Source organism: Sceloporus occidentalis, unplaced genomic scaffold, assembly GCF_023333645.1.
Source record: "Sceloporus occidentalis isolate IW3139 unplaced genomic scaffold, rSceOcc1.0.p SCAF_1, whole genome shotgun sequence".
NCBI lineage: Eukaryota > Metazoa > Chordata > Lepidosauria > Squamata > Phrynosomatidae > Sceloporus > Sceloporus occidentalis.
The window spans coordinates 140654045-140673029 of record NW_028316981.1 but is presented as its reverse complement, the minus strand read 5'-3'; the positions used below and the strand labels follow the sequence as shown (position 1 = coordinate 140673029).

The 18985-nt window shown below is 40.5% G+C and overlaps 1 protein-coding gene across 7 annotated transcripts in view; it reads right to left on the bottom strand.

Annotated features, from left to right (window-relative positions):
• The window catches only part of BAIAP2 (BAR/IMD domain containing adaptor protein 2), a 165040-nt gene that overhangs the window by 106624 nt on the left and 39431 nt on the right, over positions 1 to 18985 (bottom strand). For all 7 annotated transcript variants that reach the window (XM_089539468.1, XM_089539451.1, XM_089539478.1 and 4 more), the window contains exon 3: positions 9145 to 9231. In XM_089539468.1, coding sequence (XP_089395594.1) covers positions 9145 to 9231 — 87 coding nt within the window. The remainder of the gene's footprint in view (positions 1 to 9144; positions 9232 to 18985) is intronic.

Below are 18985 nucleotides of genomic sequence, written 5' to 3'. Positions count from 1 at the left end.
AGGGAAAAAATGCTGAAACTAATGGAAGGCTATGCATTATCTGTCAGAGTTCTTCAAAGCAGAAAAGGCAACACATTAGTCTCTGAACAACCCCCCCCCCCCCCATGAAAAGGAAAGCACAAAAGGACATCGAACTGGCATTTTCCTCTACAGGGTGTCTTTAAGTAGTTAAAAGACTCCTTCAGGGCAAGATGACAAGAACTCTGGCTCTGCTCCTCTGTGTAGGAGATGCCACTTATCTGCCCAGGGCTGTGATTGAACCCAAGTGAGTTGTTGGCTTAGGGCAGAAGAGGGCACATTGTTTGAATATCAGATTAGTTACAAGTCTGGAAAGACTTTTCTAAGCATCCTCATGGTCTTCACTCCAGGAAAATTCCCTAAATGCTCAACAAACCAGAGAGTTTATTAAATCCAGAAGGCTGCATTATTACTTTTACTGTATAGATCATGAAGTTGGTGCACATGCACTCAGAATGCAAGGGGGGATTCTGAGACTGAGCAATAAAGAAGGAATTAAACGTGGGTGGCTGCTTGATGGGGATTAGAAAGGTTGCTCAGAGATTTCAAGGAAACCCAAACAAACTCTCATTATACTGACAAGAATTTACTTGAAACAGCAATACACATGCCAAAATGTCTGGCTTTTCAGGACATAATACAAAATCATGGGTGAAGTTACCATGTCTTGAAACACACTACTAAAGCAGTAAGGCAACCTGGTGCTCTGCAGATGTTTTGGACTACACAACTCCCATAATATTTGATCTATCGCTCTTGCTATCATCTGGGAGTTGTAGGTCAAACATCTGGACAGCACCAGTTTACCTAATGCTAAGCAAGTGCTTTCAGACTCCCAGGTTGTGGTAGATACCTAGCTGGAATTTGTCTGTGAATTCTGTCTGTGGATTAAATTAATTAAACAGGCTTTCCTCAATTCTATACATTCTTGAGAATGAAAAGGTGTTGTTTCCCACAAAACTGGGAAATAGTTCCAAGGCTTTGGTCACATGGAGGCTGCTAAGCAGATAAATGGCCTACAATTCTCAGGACCTGCCAGTGTTGTCATTGCTTTATACCAGACCCATCTGTATCTGGAATCACAAATTTTCTTGGGGCGGGGGGGAGGTTTGCAACTTTAAAGCTCATAGCAGAAAATCCTGATACCTTAATTTATCTTCCAATAAGCATGAAGGAAGTTGCTTAGGAAGTCAATCAGTGTTTATGAATCAGGATATTAGAGGGATTACATATTTATAGTAGGACTACTGGAGGATAACATAAGTGTTATGTCAGCAATATTCCTGATTTTGCATAACTGAAACTGTGCAACACTCCTAATATTAGCTAAGTATTAACTCAGTATTGTCAGGTTCTTTATAAAGCCAATTTTCTTTCACATCTATTCAGTGGAATGTGACCAGTAAAGAAAATTTTCTTCCTACTACCACCTGGGAAAACATAGGCGACATTGGCAATTATGATGCTGCAGATAAAATAAAGATATTTGCATAACAATAGGGACAGTTCATAGTAGCAAAATCAAAATAGCACATCAACTCATCAGCTGAGAAACTTAAAGGATCATTATGTTGTCTGAACCGAAAACCATTCTGAGCAGTTGCAAATAAGAACCAAACAAATGATTTAATAAGGATTTGCAAATCAGAGTGTGTAGTAGTTCTGACTAGGAGTACTGGTGGATCTGACAGGGTCATTTCTCTGCCTCTAGAAGCCAATCTAGCTAGAAAAAAAGAATGCAAAGTATGGAGATAACAAAAGCCAGAATACTGTTCTGAGACAGAATTTCTCCAACTATAGTATTTAAAACTTTACCTATGTTTTTAAAACTAGGATTAACAGAAGCCATAGCTTGGTACACTTAAGCCAACAGTCTAATACAATCATATAGGCTTTTGTGCAAATTAACAGATCACCTTGGGCTAGGGTTGCCATAAGTCTGGACCTCCAAATCAGGACAAATGTAGGACAAAATTTTCAAATGTAGGGCACATTTTTTAAAAATGGAGGACATGCGAAAAAAAATGATTTTGTTTTTTTAAAATGTTACTATAAATGCATGTTTCTTAGGCATGATCAAAATGGAGGGCATTTGGGCATTATTCCTAGACAGATGGCAGAAAGGGACTTTCCCTTTCTGGCCAACCCCCCCTCCCCCCATTCCAAACAGCACATTTGGGCATTGAACATGGCTTTACTTAACATGGCCTCTTGCATATTTCAGAGTCTTATTCAATAACCAAACTCTTTGAGTTTCACACTGAACATGCTATGCATACTGAATATGTCAAGGTGGTTTAACAGGAAGTGAGTTTGCCCTCGGATTCAACTGTACTTCTCAGAAGTGTGTACTTGGTCAAGGGACTTTGGTTTTTTTCACTGCACATGAGTTTGTAAAAATCAGAGCAACTTACATTGGTCGTGCCTCAGAAGCTGGCTCATATCATCATCATCATCATCATCATCATCACCACCACCACCACCACTATCCTCTTCCTCCTCCTCCTCTTCTTCCTCCTCATCCTTCCTTCCTCCATCCCTCCCTCCCTCCTCCCTTCCTCCTCCTCTGCCTCCCAGGCTCAAGCGGAGGAGGAGGAGGAGGTGGGTGGCGCGCTCCCCGCCCACCCGCGCGCCAAGGCAGCAAGCAAGCAGGCAGGCAGCCACCCACCGCCTCCTCCACGCGACCACGCTAGACACTTGCCTTGGGCCCGGGAGGCAGTGGCTGAGGGCCCGCCGGCTGCATGAGACACGCAGCCAGAAGAAAAGAAGGAGGAGGTGGGTGGCCATGGGCGGGGCAGTACCGCCTTTGGTGCAAAACCGGACCAGGACCGGGCCCGGAGCACCAAAAGCGGGTTTGTCCTGCCTACCGGCAGGATATGACATCCCTACCTTGCGCCCAATGAAAAACAGTGACCTCAAGTGCCTGGGATTCCATGGCTTTAGAAGTTAAGGGTATTCTTTTTCCATATGAGTATGCTTACATCAAATAAGGCCTTGGGTGAGTTTTGGTCCATCAAAAATAGAAGAGTGGTTACAAGATCCATTATTTCTGGGCTGTCTCCTCCACTGTAGAACTCCCTTCATTCCTAATCTTTGGAACAGTGGTGAAAACATTTATTTCATAAGACTTTTAGAAGATCACTTTCAGAGTTCCCATCCGGAGGTTTGGTATGTGTATGTATTAAGAAAGTGTATTCTAATGACTGCTCAAAGATTATTACTATATTATATATTGTTATTGTGTTTGTTGTTATATTGTTTTATGATTAGTTTCAAGTGGTCTTTTTCTTGAACTGAGTGCTGTTGAAGATAGTTGGACCTAAGACATAGAAGGAAACATTAAATAAGTAGTAGGATTTTGGTAAAGCTCTTCAGAAAGCAAAACTGTGAGCTTCTAGACTGGAGACTGCAGTGGCCAGACAATACCAGACCTACTGCTTCTACTACTTGCATTCTAACCCTTTATTTGACATACGTACTTCCTCAACTATACGTCAGAAAAGCCGCTGAGTGCTAAGAATTTCTGTGAAGTTCCAGTTAAGACCTAACAATAACATTGGGTTAAATAAAGATGGTTTCATCTGCAGGGATATTGGCCCTTTCTTTGAGATGCTTGTGGTTTTGATTTGGACTATCACCTTTCTGGTTCAGTTCTTATGTAGAGGAAAACCTTTTCTGCAAAAACCTGTAGTCTCTACTTGTTTTACAAGAATAAGGATGAAGATGCTTTAGCCTACTAGCCTTACAAGCCATTTTGGAAAACTGGACCACTTCTACAGCTCTATATAGCAAGTTTGTATAGTGGACCCTTGTTATACGCTGGGTTTTGGTTCCACGATGCCCCATGGATAACAAAAATGCTCAAATCCCATTAAATATAATGACATAGAAAAATGGTGTCCCTTATAAAAAATGGAAAATCAAGGTTTGATATTTGAAACTTAGACTTTTTTTAGACCATTTTCAAACCATGGATGCTTGAATCCATGTATAAAAAATCAGTGTATAAGAAGGGCCAACTGTAATCAATTCAGCAAGAGATGTTTGCTTACCCTGTCCTATTGAGAGGTTGGCACTGATGTCAACAGATTGAGCATATGCAAGCACCTTACACATTTCCCCGTACCTTTTCAATGTTATAAGGGGGAACTTTTGTGGGTTTGGGGGCTAATTTTCAAGTTGCTCAAGAGACACAAATCCAAAGTAGTATATAATGTGAGAGGAGGAGGAAGCCTAAGCAGGGTTTTTTGTTTTTGTTTTGTTTTTTGTTTTTTGGAAGGGGAAAATACATAATTCTACCTTACAAGGTTGTTGTAAGGATGATTCACATAATGTATGTGGAGTGCTTTGAACACTTTAGAAAAGCACATTATAAATACTAAGTATTATTATCATAAACCTTCTTATCCCACTCTGATATAATGATATGGAGATTCCGTGGGCAGAGGTTACTGATGTCTCTCCCTTGTCATGGACGGACCATTTCCTGGCTAATATCAAGGCTTCTACCCAGATCCCTCCCGGGGGTGGCGGACCTATTCGGATGGTCCACCCTCGAAGGCTGATGGAACCCAAACGGTTCCAAGAAGCCCTAGAGGGGTTTATGGTTGGAACTGATGGCGATTTTGTTGATGCCCTAACATCTGGGATAGTGACCTCTCCAGGGCTATACACAGTATCGCTCCCAAGCGTCCTCTCAGACCTGCTTCCAAAAAACAGCCATGGTACACGGAAGATCTTCGGGCCAGGAAGCGGGTTCTGAGACGGCTAGAGCGCAAATGGCGGAGACATCAGCACTTAGCTGACAAGACACTCCTGGGCTCTCTTTTGGATGACTACGGAGTGGCGATAATCACAGCGAAGAATTCGTTCTTTTTTGTGCATATCGCGTCCGCAGAGTCGCATCCGGCAGAGCTGTTTAGGGTAGTGAGAGAGCTTACTCGACTCCCTCCTCCCCCGAACCCTATTTTGGAACCATCTAAAGCCTGCTGTGACGAGTTTAACAACTTCTTCGCGGATAAAATCTTTCGGATAAGGGCTGATCTTGACTCCATTATTAGTTCAGAATCTAGAGTAGAGGCATCCGGAGCTTCCGTGGACTTGGTTAAACTGGATCACTTTGAGTCTGTCTGTACCGAGGATGTGGACAAGATTCTCCGAAGCGTTAGGAAGACTACTTGCTCTCTCGATCCCTGTCCCTCATGGCTGACAGCTCAAGGGGGAGCGGTTGTAACCGATATGTTACACCGTATCATTAATGCATCCTTCAGGGATGGGCAGTTTCCATCTATTTTGAAGACGGCCATTGGTAAACCTTTGTTGAAAAAGCCCTCCCTTGACCCCCTAATTCAGAACAATTATCGGCCTGTCTCGCTGCTGCCATTTTTAGGGAAGGTGATCGAGAGGGCAGTTGCCTTTCAGCTTCAGGGGATCTTGGATGAGACGGATTATCTGGACCCATTTCAAACCGGCTTCCGGGCGGGCTATGGAATTGAGACTGCCATGGTCACCTTAGTTGATGGTCTCCGTCTGGGCATGGACAGGGGGAACGTGTCCCTGTTAGTGCTCTTGGACATCTCAGCGGCCTTCGATACCATCGACCATGGTATCCTTCTGAATCGCCTGAGGGAGTTGGGTATCGGGGGCTCTGCTCTGCAGTGGTTCTGTTCCTACCTCTCAGGTAGGTTCCAGATGGTGGAGCTGAGGGACTGTCGCTCTGATAGGAGGGCCCTTACATCTGGTGTCCCTCAGGGAGCGATTTTGTCCCCTATGCTATTTAACATTTACATGAAGCTGCTGGGAGAGATCATGCGGAGACACGGGGTGCGGTGTTATCAGTACGCTGATGACACCCAAATAGTCTTCTCTGTGTCTCCGACTGATGCAGTAACTAGGGATGGCATCTCTCCTCTTAATGCTTGCTTGGAGTCGGTAATGGGCTGGATGAGGGAAAACAGACTCAGCCTGAATCCAGAGAAAACGGAAGTACTGGTGATTGGCTCTCCTGGCCCAGGTAAGGAAATTGTTCCACCAGTCCTAAACGGGGTCACGCTTCCTGTGAAGGACTCTGTTCGCAGTTTGGGGGTGCTCCTGGACTCGTCGCTCCACCTTACTGCTCAGGTGGATGCGACAGTCAGGAGCACCTGTTATCAGCTTCGGCTGATACACCAACTGCAACCCTTCCTTGGCCAGGGGGACCTTGAAACCGTTGTACATGCTCTGGTAACCTCTCGATTAGATTTCTGTAAAACGCTTTACATGGGACAACCCTTGTACCAGACCCGGAAGCTTCAATTAGTGCAGAATATGGCTGCTAGGCTGGTTACTGGATGTTCCAGAGCCAGCCATATAACACCAGTCCTAAAAGATCTTCATTGGCTGCCTATTTGCTTCCGGGCCGAATGCAAGGTGTTGGTTATTACCTATAAAGCCCTAAATGGCTTGGGCCCAGGGTACTTGGAGGACCGCCTCTCCCCATACAATCCGCCCCACACTCTCAGGTTGGGTGAGAAACATCTCTTAAGAGTTCCGGATGCTAGGTATGTTTCATCTCGGAGGGCCTTTTCTGTTGCAGCCCCACAGCTCTGGAACTCCCTCCCCAATGAGCTCCGTGCTTCCACCTCCCTTGATGTCTTCAAGAAGAACCTGAAGACTTATTTATTCCGCCAGGCTTTCCCCCCGTGAGCCTTGTTGTTATGCTCTTCCCCTTCACAATGTTTTGTTGTATTCCATTCTACACAGCCACTTGTATGGATGTTGTTGTTTGTAATTGTTTTTACTGCTATTATTGTAATACTGTTGGGGTGTGGGGTTGTGATGTTTTTATCTGTTTTTATCCTTGTTGTACACCGCTGTGATCTTTGGAACAGCGGTATAGAAATAAATTTTTATTATTATTATTATTATCATAATGAAATTTCTCATAACATACAACCCATTAGTACTTCTTGTTGCTGCAGAAATATAGAAAGCAAGCCAAATAATAGTTTGTCTCTCAGCTGTTTGCTCAGGATGACAACACATGGAGAAAATTATATGGCTGATTGAAAGTTTTAAATGGCTCCAGCCCTTTGGCAATCAGTCTGCACAACAAAACAAAAAAAACCCAATAGTCGTTTTTTTAAAAGTTTGGTTAATTGACTCCTAAAACATTAATTTCCCACATTTCATACATGCAGTGTTGCTAAGTAAATTACTTGACTGCTTAATTACCTGTATTATCACAACAATTATTAGCTTAATGCTCAGCTAGTGAAAGCAACAGGTAGAATACAGTAAAAAGGTGGTCAATGGGAAGGAAAAACTTGTCTGCATGTATCCATCTCACATGCACACACACACACACACACACACTCACTCATTTGAAATACACACACAAACACTTTGGAACCATTTTTACAAAGTTCGATAGGGTTATACGGACTTAAAGGCACTCTCTCACTTGTCTAAATGTTAACTAAAGTATTATAAGGCTAATAAATTGCAAGCAGACAAATTATGCCTGTCATTTAATTATAATTTCTAGAATCCATTATTCCAACAATAAATATGGAACAACCTATCAGCCCCTTACAGAACACTATTAATGTACAATGTCACTTGTAACATTTTTTTAAAAACCTCAGAACAACTCAATTAAGCCAGCTGCCAGAGTTCTCTCTTTATAAGCCTTGAGAGGGTGGGAATGTTAACAAATAAAGTTTCAAGCCAACATGTTCACTTTTTTAAAATCAAGCTCTGTACCACAAACATTGTTCATGGCTGAAAAAAGTTCACATCACCATGTTATGCCACACTGTTTAGACACCCTGGGAGAATTTAGAACACCACTCTTCCCTATGAATAAGGAATGTTGATCTTTCTCTGTGAAGGACAAAGCAGTGCTTGTGCCACTGTCCTTCCCCTTTTGGCAGTCAACACTGTATCCTTTGGACTTTGGCTTGTATTTGTTGACATATCATGAGCCAGAATCCTACATGCTCCTGTCCACAACTGGAAGCTTAAAATGACATTCTCCTAATTGCACGATACAACCAACTATGTATAAAGTACATAACAGTAATAATAATAATAAAAATTAAAAATGGTCCTTGCACGTTCAAAAACCATGGTTTGGTGTAAAGTGAATGACACTCAAGGAGAGAAAAGAGCAGGGATAAGAATTCTGTCACAGCTTCCTCCTGTTTATCATCCATACGCAAATACAATTCCAGCTCATGTTTGTGGCACACCAATAGTGTGACAGTTCACAAATAAAGGGAAATCATAGCTTGCCTGTTGGGAGTAAACCTGATTTGATACAAATAAGGAACAGAAATAACACTGGGGAGACTAAAGGCAATTACTCAAGGTTCTTGATGTCTCATTCACATGATTTCTTGATATTACATCTCAATGGATACCTATGATACAGCATTCTACACAGGGGATCAATCCATACAACCAACGGGTCAGCAAACCTACAATTAAGAAAAAGAAAGGAGAAAAACAAATACTCACGTATTCTTCTTTCACTATTGACCAGAGCATTGGTTTGGTTCCCTCATCCACAATCTATCTAGTGGTTCCTTTGTGTCAGTGTGGTGAATTGTACATATGTATTTCCAAAAATATTTATTTCACTCTTACTCTATAAATATCCAGGATGCACATGACAATTTTATATTTTCCTGTTGCTTTCAGACATTAATTCTTATGGAACCTGCAATGTTGCTAGGCACTTAAAATTAATCCAAAATTGGCCAATGTCACAGAGCAGATGAATATTGCTGTGTTTATGTGGTAAACATATGTATATTTTATTGTTATATTTTTAATTGAATGCATCCCACTCCCTTGTGCTAGTCTATGACAATAATAAAGATTCATTCATTCATTCATTCCAAAAGGATATGGCTTGCTCCATTTCATTATTGTCATAACAGTGTCACACCCAAGGAGCCCAAAAGCCAAAAAACTGGCTTTGTGGAAGCCCAGACTATAATGATCTTAGACATTTGTCCATTTAAATAATAAAAAACCAATGTTTTCTGCAAGTTCCAGCTTTTAGTGCTAATATGCCAGCTTCCCTGATGCCAATTTGTGACCCTTCCAGTTCTACTGATGACATTCAGAGGCTTGACTTACCCAGTTCCTTAGATCCTTGGCTTTCACTGGCCAGTTCTCCCATTTTAACCAGAGCATCAAAGTATCCTTTTGCTGCATATGTCACACCTAGAAATGGAAAGACACATATTACTGTCATACACATATTTACTTCAATGCTCCTTGAACGACTCAACAAAAGTAGGGCTTATTTGATAGAGTGAAATGATTATATATCTCTCTGTAATATAAGACTTCTGAGTAGCACAGAAATAATATACACAGATTAACACAATTTTAAATGGTAAAATTAATTTAACTATACTAAAAACATACTAAACAAGCTGACAAGTTAAAAACAGGTTAAAACTGTGTGCATAAATATTTTGAGCTAAATCAGTTGGGCTGAAAGGCTCTAGTAAACAGTCATGGTTTTACTTGGTGTCTAAATGAAGCCAGTGTTGTTACTAATCAGACTTCAACAGGGAGAGCATTCCACAGCCAAGGTACTGCAGCTGAAAAGGCCCTCTCCCATGTCCTCCCACAGTATACTACCCTGACTCATGGGACACAGAAAAGGGCTCCTCCGGCAGTCTTCAGTCATTGGGCAGGCATATATAGGGGAAGGTGTTCCTTTTGTATCAAAGCCTGCAGCTGTTCAGGACTTTAAATGCATCATAAGCACTTTCTATCCACATCATATTGCTATACTGTGGGCCCTTGATATCTGCTGGGGTTTGGTTCCTTGGATGCTCATGTCCCATTAAATACAATGGCATAGTAAAATGGTATCCCTTATATAAAATGGCAAAATCAAGGCTTGCTGTTTAGAATTTATACATTTTTTTAATATTTTCAATCCGTGGATAAAGAATCTATGGATAAGGAGGGTTGACTGTATTTGATATTAGGACTGTATCAAAGTATGTATGGAGTGAGGATGGCTAAGCAGATAATTCACGTCTTGGACCAAAACAGATTATATCTCTCTAGCATTTAACAAATGAAAGCCAGGACATGTGTGGCCAAGCAACATCACACCAGTTTGTTTTTGCCTGAATCTACACAGAACAGGAAAATTCTGCTCATCTTCTCCTCTCCCCCTCCAGATGAGTTAACTCAGCACAAACTACTTTTCCACTTTGAATGCAGTATCAGCAATTGAAATAAGCCAGGATGAAAGGGGAAAGTGAAAGGAGAAGGAAGACAGAAAAAACAGACATTTTAAAAGCAGCTGAAAAAGTGGGACAACAGAGAATTAATTGGGACCATACTGGTCAAAGGTAAATTATTATTATTATTATTATTATTATTATTATTATTATTATTTTCTTATATCCCACCTTTCTCCCAATATAGAGATGGATTTAATTCCATCCTTGGCTCAAAAAATGGAAGAGGGATGTTTTATTTTAGAACCAATAAAGAGGTTGGACTAGGTCACTAGGATGACATTAAGAAGTAGTGAGAATGTGATAAATTATCAAGAATGCAAAAGAAAGCTACAAGAATGACAGGCAGCAAGTAGAGACATGTTCAAATGAAATGCCAAACTCACTCTTTAAAATCAGTTGTATATGGGTCTGTGAAAATGCAGCACATCTCTAATATAATCTACACATATCTATGGTAGAGAAAAGATGGAAATAAATGTACTTTTGGCATTTGTGCCAAAATATTGATATATTACATCATTCTAGGAGCTTGATATATTTTAGTGCAGACAATAAATACAGTCGTATGGATTTTAATGCCTTTTGGCATCTAGGAAGGGCTACACTTTGGAACTAAATAACCAAAATTAGGACAACAAGCATGACTCCTGTGATGAGTGCAGAGCAAAGTAGATGACAAATACATATACACACTCAAGCTGAGCTTTGAATGTTTAGCACACACTACTGTTACATTTTCCAATATGCCTCTATGACCAGAAGGACTGGAAAAATAACAGGAAATTGGGGGGGGGGGGGGGAGAACAGATACACAGTGAAACACTCAGTACTCCAACACATACCAGCACTGCTAAGCCAATGACTTTTGCATTCACCTATGCATCTAGGAGAATGAAAGAGAAGGAGCTGCTCTGAATTATGATGAAACTGAGATCAGGTTCTCATTAGCAACTTCAGATCTGAAGAGCACAGAGAATTTAGAGGGATAAATGGTCAAAGGAACATTTCAGAAAATCCACCATCAGGACACCACCAAAGCAAGTGGAAAGTCAGGGCAGAAAATATTGCTAGTAACCAGAGCATCACATTAAGAATCTGGAATGAGAACAGAAGGACTTGCCAAGGACTTTAGTTTTCTTTTTTATAGAAAGGGGGAAGGGAAAGCACTGAGGAATTTGAAAGTATGGGCTCTGTATCATGTTCTGGGAGAGGTCTTATATTATCTTCACCTCCCTAGCTACTCAAAACCCTGACCAGTGGAAGCTGCATTGTGCAAAATGCACAGATACCTGAGGGATTTGAGTGACCATTTAAGTTACAGGATATTATTTACCCAAGTTATATCTTTTGGGGAGGGGGTCCAAAACAGAGTGCTGGATCACCAATGCTGAAAAATTTGACTAGGTAGCCAGCTATCACTAACTTTCAAATAGAGTTCATAGAGTTTAGCTTGGTTTGTTGACATTCCAACTGTACACACATCACTTCAATCAGATAAGCAGAGGGGTTCCTCTTAATCACAAGAACATACTGCTCAGTTCTTCTTTAGCAAAGCAACAATGCTTTGTATAGTGTTATAGATTTAAAAGGCATGTGTTTCATAGGAATACAGAGCAGAAAACAAGAGGAAATAGATCCTCCACAAAGGGCTAGTATACACATATGTGTACTATGCAAATTGATATGCATTTTCACACATTCATACTGACAGTTAATGGTCTTCAATTTCCTGAGCAAACTCGTATCTATTCACCTTCCCTTTGCTGAAAATGTGCAACCACGCAAATGCATGTGAAGCAAATGGGTCGCCACACATGCAATAATGCACATTTCTGTGGATTTCAGTGGATACTCTGGTAAAACTTCGAAGATTTTTTCTGCAGTGTTGGGGGGGGGGGCACAAAAAGCCCAAACTCCTGCAAGTGGTATCACTGGAGGGTGATGTCCCAGATGAGGGGTGGCACTTGGTTGGGCCCTCCTCTCCCTTTGGGTCAGGAGGGGTGAACATGCACCCTTCCCAGCTGCTCTGTTACTGGCTTTTCTCCCTGAGAGGGAAGCCCAGCAACAGAAAAAATTAAGAGACAATGTGCCCTTTCTGTCCCCTCCCATTGTTTCATTTGCCCAGACAGGACAACAAAGCAGCTAGGGAGGGGGAAGCAAGGAAGTGAGTTAGTGGGTGGGGTGAGGGAGCCCCCCAACATCAGCAGCCCTTTGCGGTGGGTATCACCATAGGTAGTGACACCTCTGACTCCTGGAATCACATGTGGCTGGATCACATTCTATTCAACTGGAAGGAGGAGTATTTTAAATGTGAAGACCAGCCCTAAAATGACAGAATCATTCATGTAGGTGCTCTGTTTATCAAACTCTGAAGAAGGTGAGAGTAGAATGCAAAAGGCAGTTCTGAGCAACAGATACAGGGTTTACTCAGACCTCAGTCTTTGTCAGCTTCCTTGAGCACTACATACAGAGTGAATACTGATCTAATAAACTGAAAAGGAAAAAGAATAAATTAAAAATACTTCTTGAACTGTGACTTAGTTAGAATAGCTTAAATGTACTCATAAAACTCTGCTTTTTTATGAGGACATTAAGATAATTACTACTTTCTTTTTTTAAAAAATTGGCTGGAAGTTTTTTAAATATCAGAAACCCTTTATTAACTTCACAATAAACAGCTCAAGTGGTTAAGATGCTGACTCTGTTGACTACAACATCGGCAGGCTGGCAGTTCGAGGCCCAGGTGCCGCATGATAAGGTGAGCTCCCATCACCAGTCCCAGCTTCTGCCAACCTGGCAGTTCAAAAGCATGCAAATGCAAGTGGATAAATAGGTACCACTCCGGTGGGAAGGTAAACAGTGTTCTGTGCAATCATGCTGCCACATGATCACAAAGCAGTCTCTGACAACGCTGGCTCTTTGGTGATGAGCACCACCCCCTATGGTCAGGCACGACTTGACAACCATGTCAATGGGAAATATATTTACCTTACCTAAATATTTCAAATTATGACCTCTAAATGTTACAGTTCAATCAGAATACAAAACTTTTAGCTATCAGTTACTTCAAAACCAATGTACGGTATAGCTGAAGTAAAACTTCAGATAACAAGTTTCTGGTTCCATGGCATTCTTGTAGTCTTCCTCTTCTGTAAATATGAGGTGATTAGCACTGTATGCTCCCACATTTCACAGAAGAGCAGAATTATTTTCCTTGTTGTTATTGGCTGCCCTCGAGTTGATCTCAGCTCATGGTGAGCCTGTGGATGAGACATCTCCAAGACTCCTTATCTTCCACTGCTCTGCTTAGGCCCTGAAGATTCAGGCCTGTGACTTCCCTAATTGAGACTATCCAGATGTCCTGCAGTCTTCCTCTGTTTCTACTACCTTCAATCTTTCCTAGCATTCTTGTCTTTTTTAATGAGTCATGGCTTCTCATGATATGGCTAAAATACAATAACCTCAGTTTTGTCGTCTTGGCTTCCAAGGAAAGTTCAGGCTTTTTCTGTTCAAGGACTCGTCTGTCTTTTTGATTGTCCACTATCTCAAGCACTCTTCTCCAACATCTCAAATGAGTTGATTTTCTTTTTGTTGGCTTTTTTCATTGTCTAACTCTCACATCTGTACATGGTAATGGGGAATACAATAGCTTGGACGATTCTAGCTTCAGTGCTCTATTGTATATGGAGCCCTGGTGGCGCAGTGGTTAAATGCCTGTACTGCAGCCATTCACTCAAAACCACAAGGTTGCGAGTTCAAGACCAGCAAAAGGGCCCAAGCTCGACTCAGGCTTGCATCCTTCCGAGGTCGCTAAAATGAGTACCCAGACTGTTGGGGGAAAATTAGCTTACTTGCTAATTAGCTTACTTGCTGTTCACCGCTATGATCTTTGGAATAGTGGTATATAAATAAAACAAATTATTATTATTATTATATCTTTACTCTTTAGGATCTTGTCTAATTCTTTCATCACTGCCATTCCTATTCCTAGTCTTTTTATTTCTTGATTGAGGTCTCCTTTCTGGTCAAAATTTGATCCAAAGTATGGGAAATCTTTGACTATTTCGATTTCTTCATTGTCTAGGTTGAATGTGTGCTGTTTATCTGTGGTCATCATTGTTGTTTTCTAGTAAGAACCCTGCCTTTGAACTTTCTGCCTTGACTTTTATTATTTATTGTTCCAAATCCATGATGTTATGCACTAATTGTATGGTGTCATCTGCATATCTTAAATTGTTGATGTTCCTTCCTCTGATTCTCCATATTTTGTTCTAACAGTTGCCTCTTGATCTAAGTACAGATTTCTCATCAGGACTACCAAATGTAGTGGCACTCTCCTGTTTTTAAGAGTATTCCATCACTTTTTTTGATCTATGTAGTCAAAGGCTTTGCTATAGTTTATGAAGCACATGCTGATTTTCTTTTGGAATTCCTCAGTGCACTACATTAACCATTGCATGTTTTCAGTGTAGTCCCTAGTACCTTTTCCTCTCCTGAAGCCCACCTGTACCTCTGGGATTTCTGTTTCCATCTATGATTAGAGTCCTGAATTTTAAGCATAATTTGGGAAATTAATGCTATAGTTTGATAATTTCTGCAGTCTTTTGTCTCATCTTTTTTGTGGATGGGAATAAAAATTCAATGTTTCCAGTCTGTTGTCCACCATTTTGTTTTCCATATTTGCTGGCATATTTTAGTTAACATTGGAGTTGATATGTGATCTGTTCCTAGTGATTTATTCTTCCCAATTTTTCTTATTGCAGTTTCCAACTCACTAAAATATGGGGTTCATCATATTGTTGGAACAATGTTCTTTTAAACTGTGGTAAAATATTTTGAGTGGGAGGAATTGCTGAGTCACAGCACTTGGCATGATGCAAAACTTACCACAGGGATTGCATCATGCTGAGTAGCGCCAGGTGATGACTCTTAGCCAACTCTATATATATGTGCACTGAGGCACCTGTGGGTTGATGTTGGTGGATTATTCTTAGTGGGTTGGAGTTAGTTGGATTGTTGCTGAATGGATACAGATGGCATATGTTAATGCAAGTCAGGAGGAGAGTTTGTAAATATCTGTACATGTTACAACTTATGATAAGGAACCTCCACAAACTTGGAAGATATCAACAAGTTTCTGTGAGTTTATTCAAGTGTGGTCAGTGCACTGCCAATACTTAAACTGAACTGGTGCTTCCATACTCTGCTACTGTTAGCTACTTCTGAGAGTGATGACCTCAGATAGTGCTGTAAGATGGCATCTCTGGTGGGCCAAAAGTTTTGTTTTTTGTTTCTGCACATCAAGCAGGACAGAAGAGAGCCAACACATATGTATCTTCATTCCATGTATATCTTCATTAAAAGTAACACTGTCAGACGTAACTGTGTGCTTTTAGTAACTTTTAAAAAATCCTCTGAATGCTGTAAACCACTAACTCATGTTACAAAACACACTCTCCTCCCCTTTATCTTACTATTGACTCAACCCAAAAGACAGCATAAGCTAGCAGCATGAAGTGCAGTATGAACCAGCATTGAACCATGTAACATTCTTCTGCCACCTTTTAGTGAGCCTGCACACTTGTTAACTATAAAAGTAACATAAATTTTACCTCTATATCACCAAAAGAGTGACATTCCTTCTTAAGTTACAACTGCACTATAACCATAATGTGATGTAGTATCATGTTTGTTATTGGAAAGATGAACTAATCAGAACAAACCTGACTTAGTTGCTAGCTTCATCCAAGCTATTACAGGCTGAGTCTCCCTTATCCAAAATGCTTAGGGCCAGAAATGTTTGGGGTTTTTTTTTTTATTATTCTGGAATATTTGCATATGCATAATGAGATATATTTGAGATGAAACCCTAGTCTAAACATGAAATTCATTTATGTTTGGTATACACATCATACACATAGCCTGAAGATAATTTTATACACAATATTTTTGAATAATTTTTGCATACAACAAAGTGTGTGTCCACTGAACAAGGAGAAAGAAAAGGTATCACTATCTCAGCCACCCATGGGGACAATTTTGGAGCACTTCAAATTTTGGAATTCTGGATAAGAGAGATTCAACCTGTTTCTTTATCATCTACTCAGAGAAGGTGGCTAAGAATAGATTAATCCTACTGTAGATTCCATTGTATGCTGAATTCACATTCTGCTGGTTTTCTCTGTAATGCACTTCTAAATTAATTATTTACTAGTGTTGCCAGTGCAGAAAAAGGTCCTTTTCCTTTAATGGTTGTATAGATGAGGGAGTTTCAGCAGGTACTGTTTACTACATGGTTGTAGTAAGCAGGTAGTATTTACTGCAACACTCGCTAAAACTCTACACAACCATTAAAGGTAAAGAAGCATTTTCCAGTTTTCATTCTCCAATTGCTAAACATCTCACACTAATTTCCATCTATTTTATGCTAAATGTGTGCTCCACATTTTACCCCTCAAGATGTTTATCTATTCAAATACATGATCTCTCATGAAGATTTAAACTCATAATTGATCTGATTGCACTTATTCGAACAGTAGTCTCAATTTTCAGCTATGTCTACAAATATCAAGATATGCAAGAAGAAGATAAGGCGAGCTACTGCAGATATATGTACGATCTAATTTTAACAAGCCTTCTGCTCAATGTCTACAACATAAAAAACTGGGACACATGATTTGACAGGGATAGGAACCAGAAAATAGTCAGTATATGAGTAAGTGTTAAATTTTATACCTCCTTACAAAATACTTTCCATGTAAGAAATACAGAATATCTTGTTCAAGAATGCACTCTTTACCTCTAACTAGTTTCCAATTGGTGGAGGAAGTTCTCCATACTAATTAGTGGTTTATGAAAGCCTAACCTATGCAGAAACTATGCAGGGGTAGCAGTTTGGGCCATTTAGTAAAGTCAAACAAAAATCCACCAATCAGTGATACCTTTGTTGGCCAACCAAAAGGCACAAGATACTTGTTGCAAGCTTTTGAAGTTCCACTGGCTTCTTCATCAGGCAAGATGTTACAAACCAAACAGGAGAAAAATTAGAGATGTTAGTAAGATGCCTGCATTCTGTTGTTTCTGTCCTTAGTTAAATTCAAACAAATTCCCCCAAAAAAGGTATATTATGCATTTTGGTTGGTCAATAACACTGTTTGGTGGATTTTTGTCTGAATTTGTTAAATGGCCAACACACCTATCCCTGCATGTTTTCTGGATTGTGAGATACCACATTGTAGCTGCAACAGGGGAACCCTGAAGAGTGCCAGTGGACTGAGACCTTCAACCAAAGTAAAACAATTTTTTCCTTTTAAATTTGGACCGAATTACCATGTTTTACCTCTACATCTAACAAATTATTCCTGATGCAAAAACATGGAAGCTTCTTGAGAAATCCATTGTCCTCTGCCTACAGAGAGGATTGGATTGCAAGAGACGATTCCTTGTTGAGATGTAAATAGACTATAATTTTCCTGAACTTTGAAAATCTCACACATGGCCGGAAGGAGGAGGAGCCAACCTGCAAAAGATGCCCTCCCCATACCATCTTAACTAAGGACAGAAACAAAAGAATGCAGACATCTTACTAACATCTCTATTTTTTCTCTTATTTGGTTTGTAACATCTAGCCTGATGAAGAAGCCAGTGGAACTTCAAAAACTTGCAGCAAGTATATTGTGCATTTCCGTTAGCCAATAAAGGTATCACTTTATGGTGCATTTTTGTTTGATTATGCAGAAACTGTCTAAGATGGGTAGGTTTATTGCTGGCAACTGAAACGCCATAGATAATTTTCAGAATTATAGCTCCTATATACACAGAACAGGTCAGCAAGAGTGAATAATGAGGAGATGGATGCTCTTAAAACACTGCATATTAAAATTGTTTATACGCTATTAATACACACAATGTCTCAGTTTCTTTTTATTATTTAAGCATGCGTATACATGCACGTGCGTGGACACATGCCTCTAATTGTCCCAAAACTATATAGGAATGGGGTCAGCACTTAGCAGAGTTCTCCTCATACTGGAGAATGATAGTGGGGGAGAGAAATTCTTGAGTCATTCCTCAGTTCCCCCTTTGCCTTCTGGAAAGCTACTTTGGAGGAATTCACCTCTCCCCCTTGCCATGACAGACGATGACACAAGGGAAGGGGCAATCAGAGAAGTTTGCCTTCCTGCCCCCACCCCCACCTCTAGCAGTCAGCTGTTCAGAATCCTGTTTCATTCTGTTCACAGTTCTCTAGGATCCAACCCATCAGACATAGGATCTTTCACACTAAACTAAACCTACAAGGCAGAAGTGAGATTAATGAAATCTTCCAGGCTGCTGGACTGCAAGTTCCAGCAGCTCTAGCCAACATATTCCATGGGGATGAATTCTGGGAACTGTAGTCCAATATGTAGCAAGTTATATGAGTCTTACTCCCCCCCCACCCCCACCCCCACCCCCATTAGGACAAGACAATTCTACATTATGCCATTCCTGTGAAAGCATCTTTCAGACATTACATGCTGTGTGACCAGCTTCCCCTGTGTTTCTATATATTGTATCATATCGGGGGGGGGGGGGGGGGACATTATAATCCAAAGTCCATCAAAATGATCTCCCTCTGGTTAATAGGATTGTCATTATCAAGATAACATGGTTACCATAATTTTTGTATGTTACAAGGGGTTACTAAAATTGTTCATATGTAAACTTCC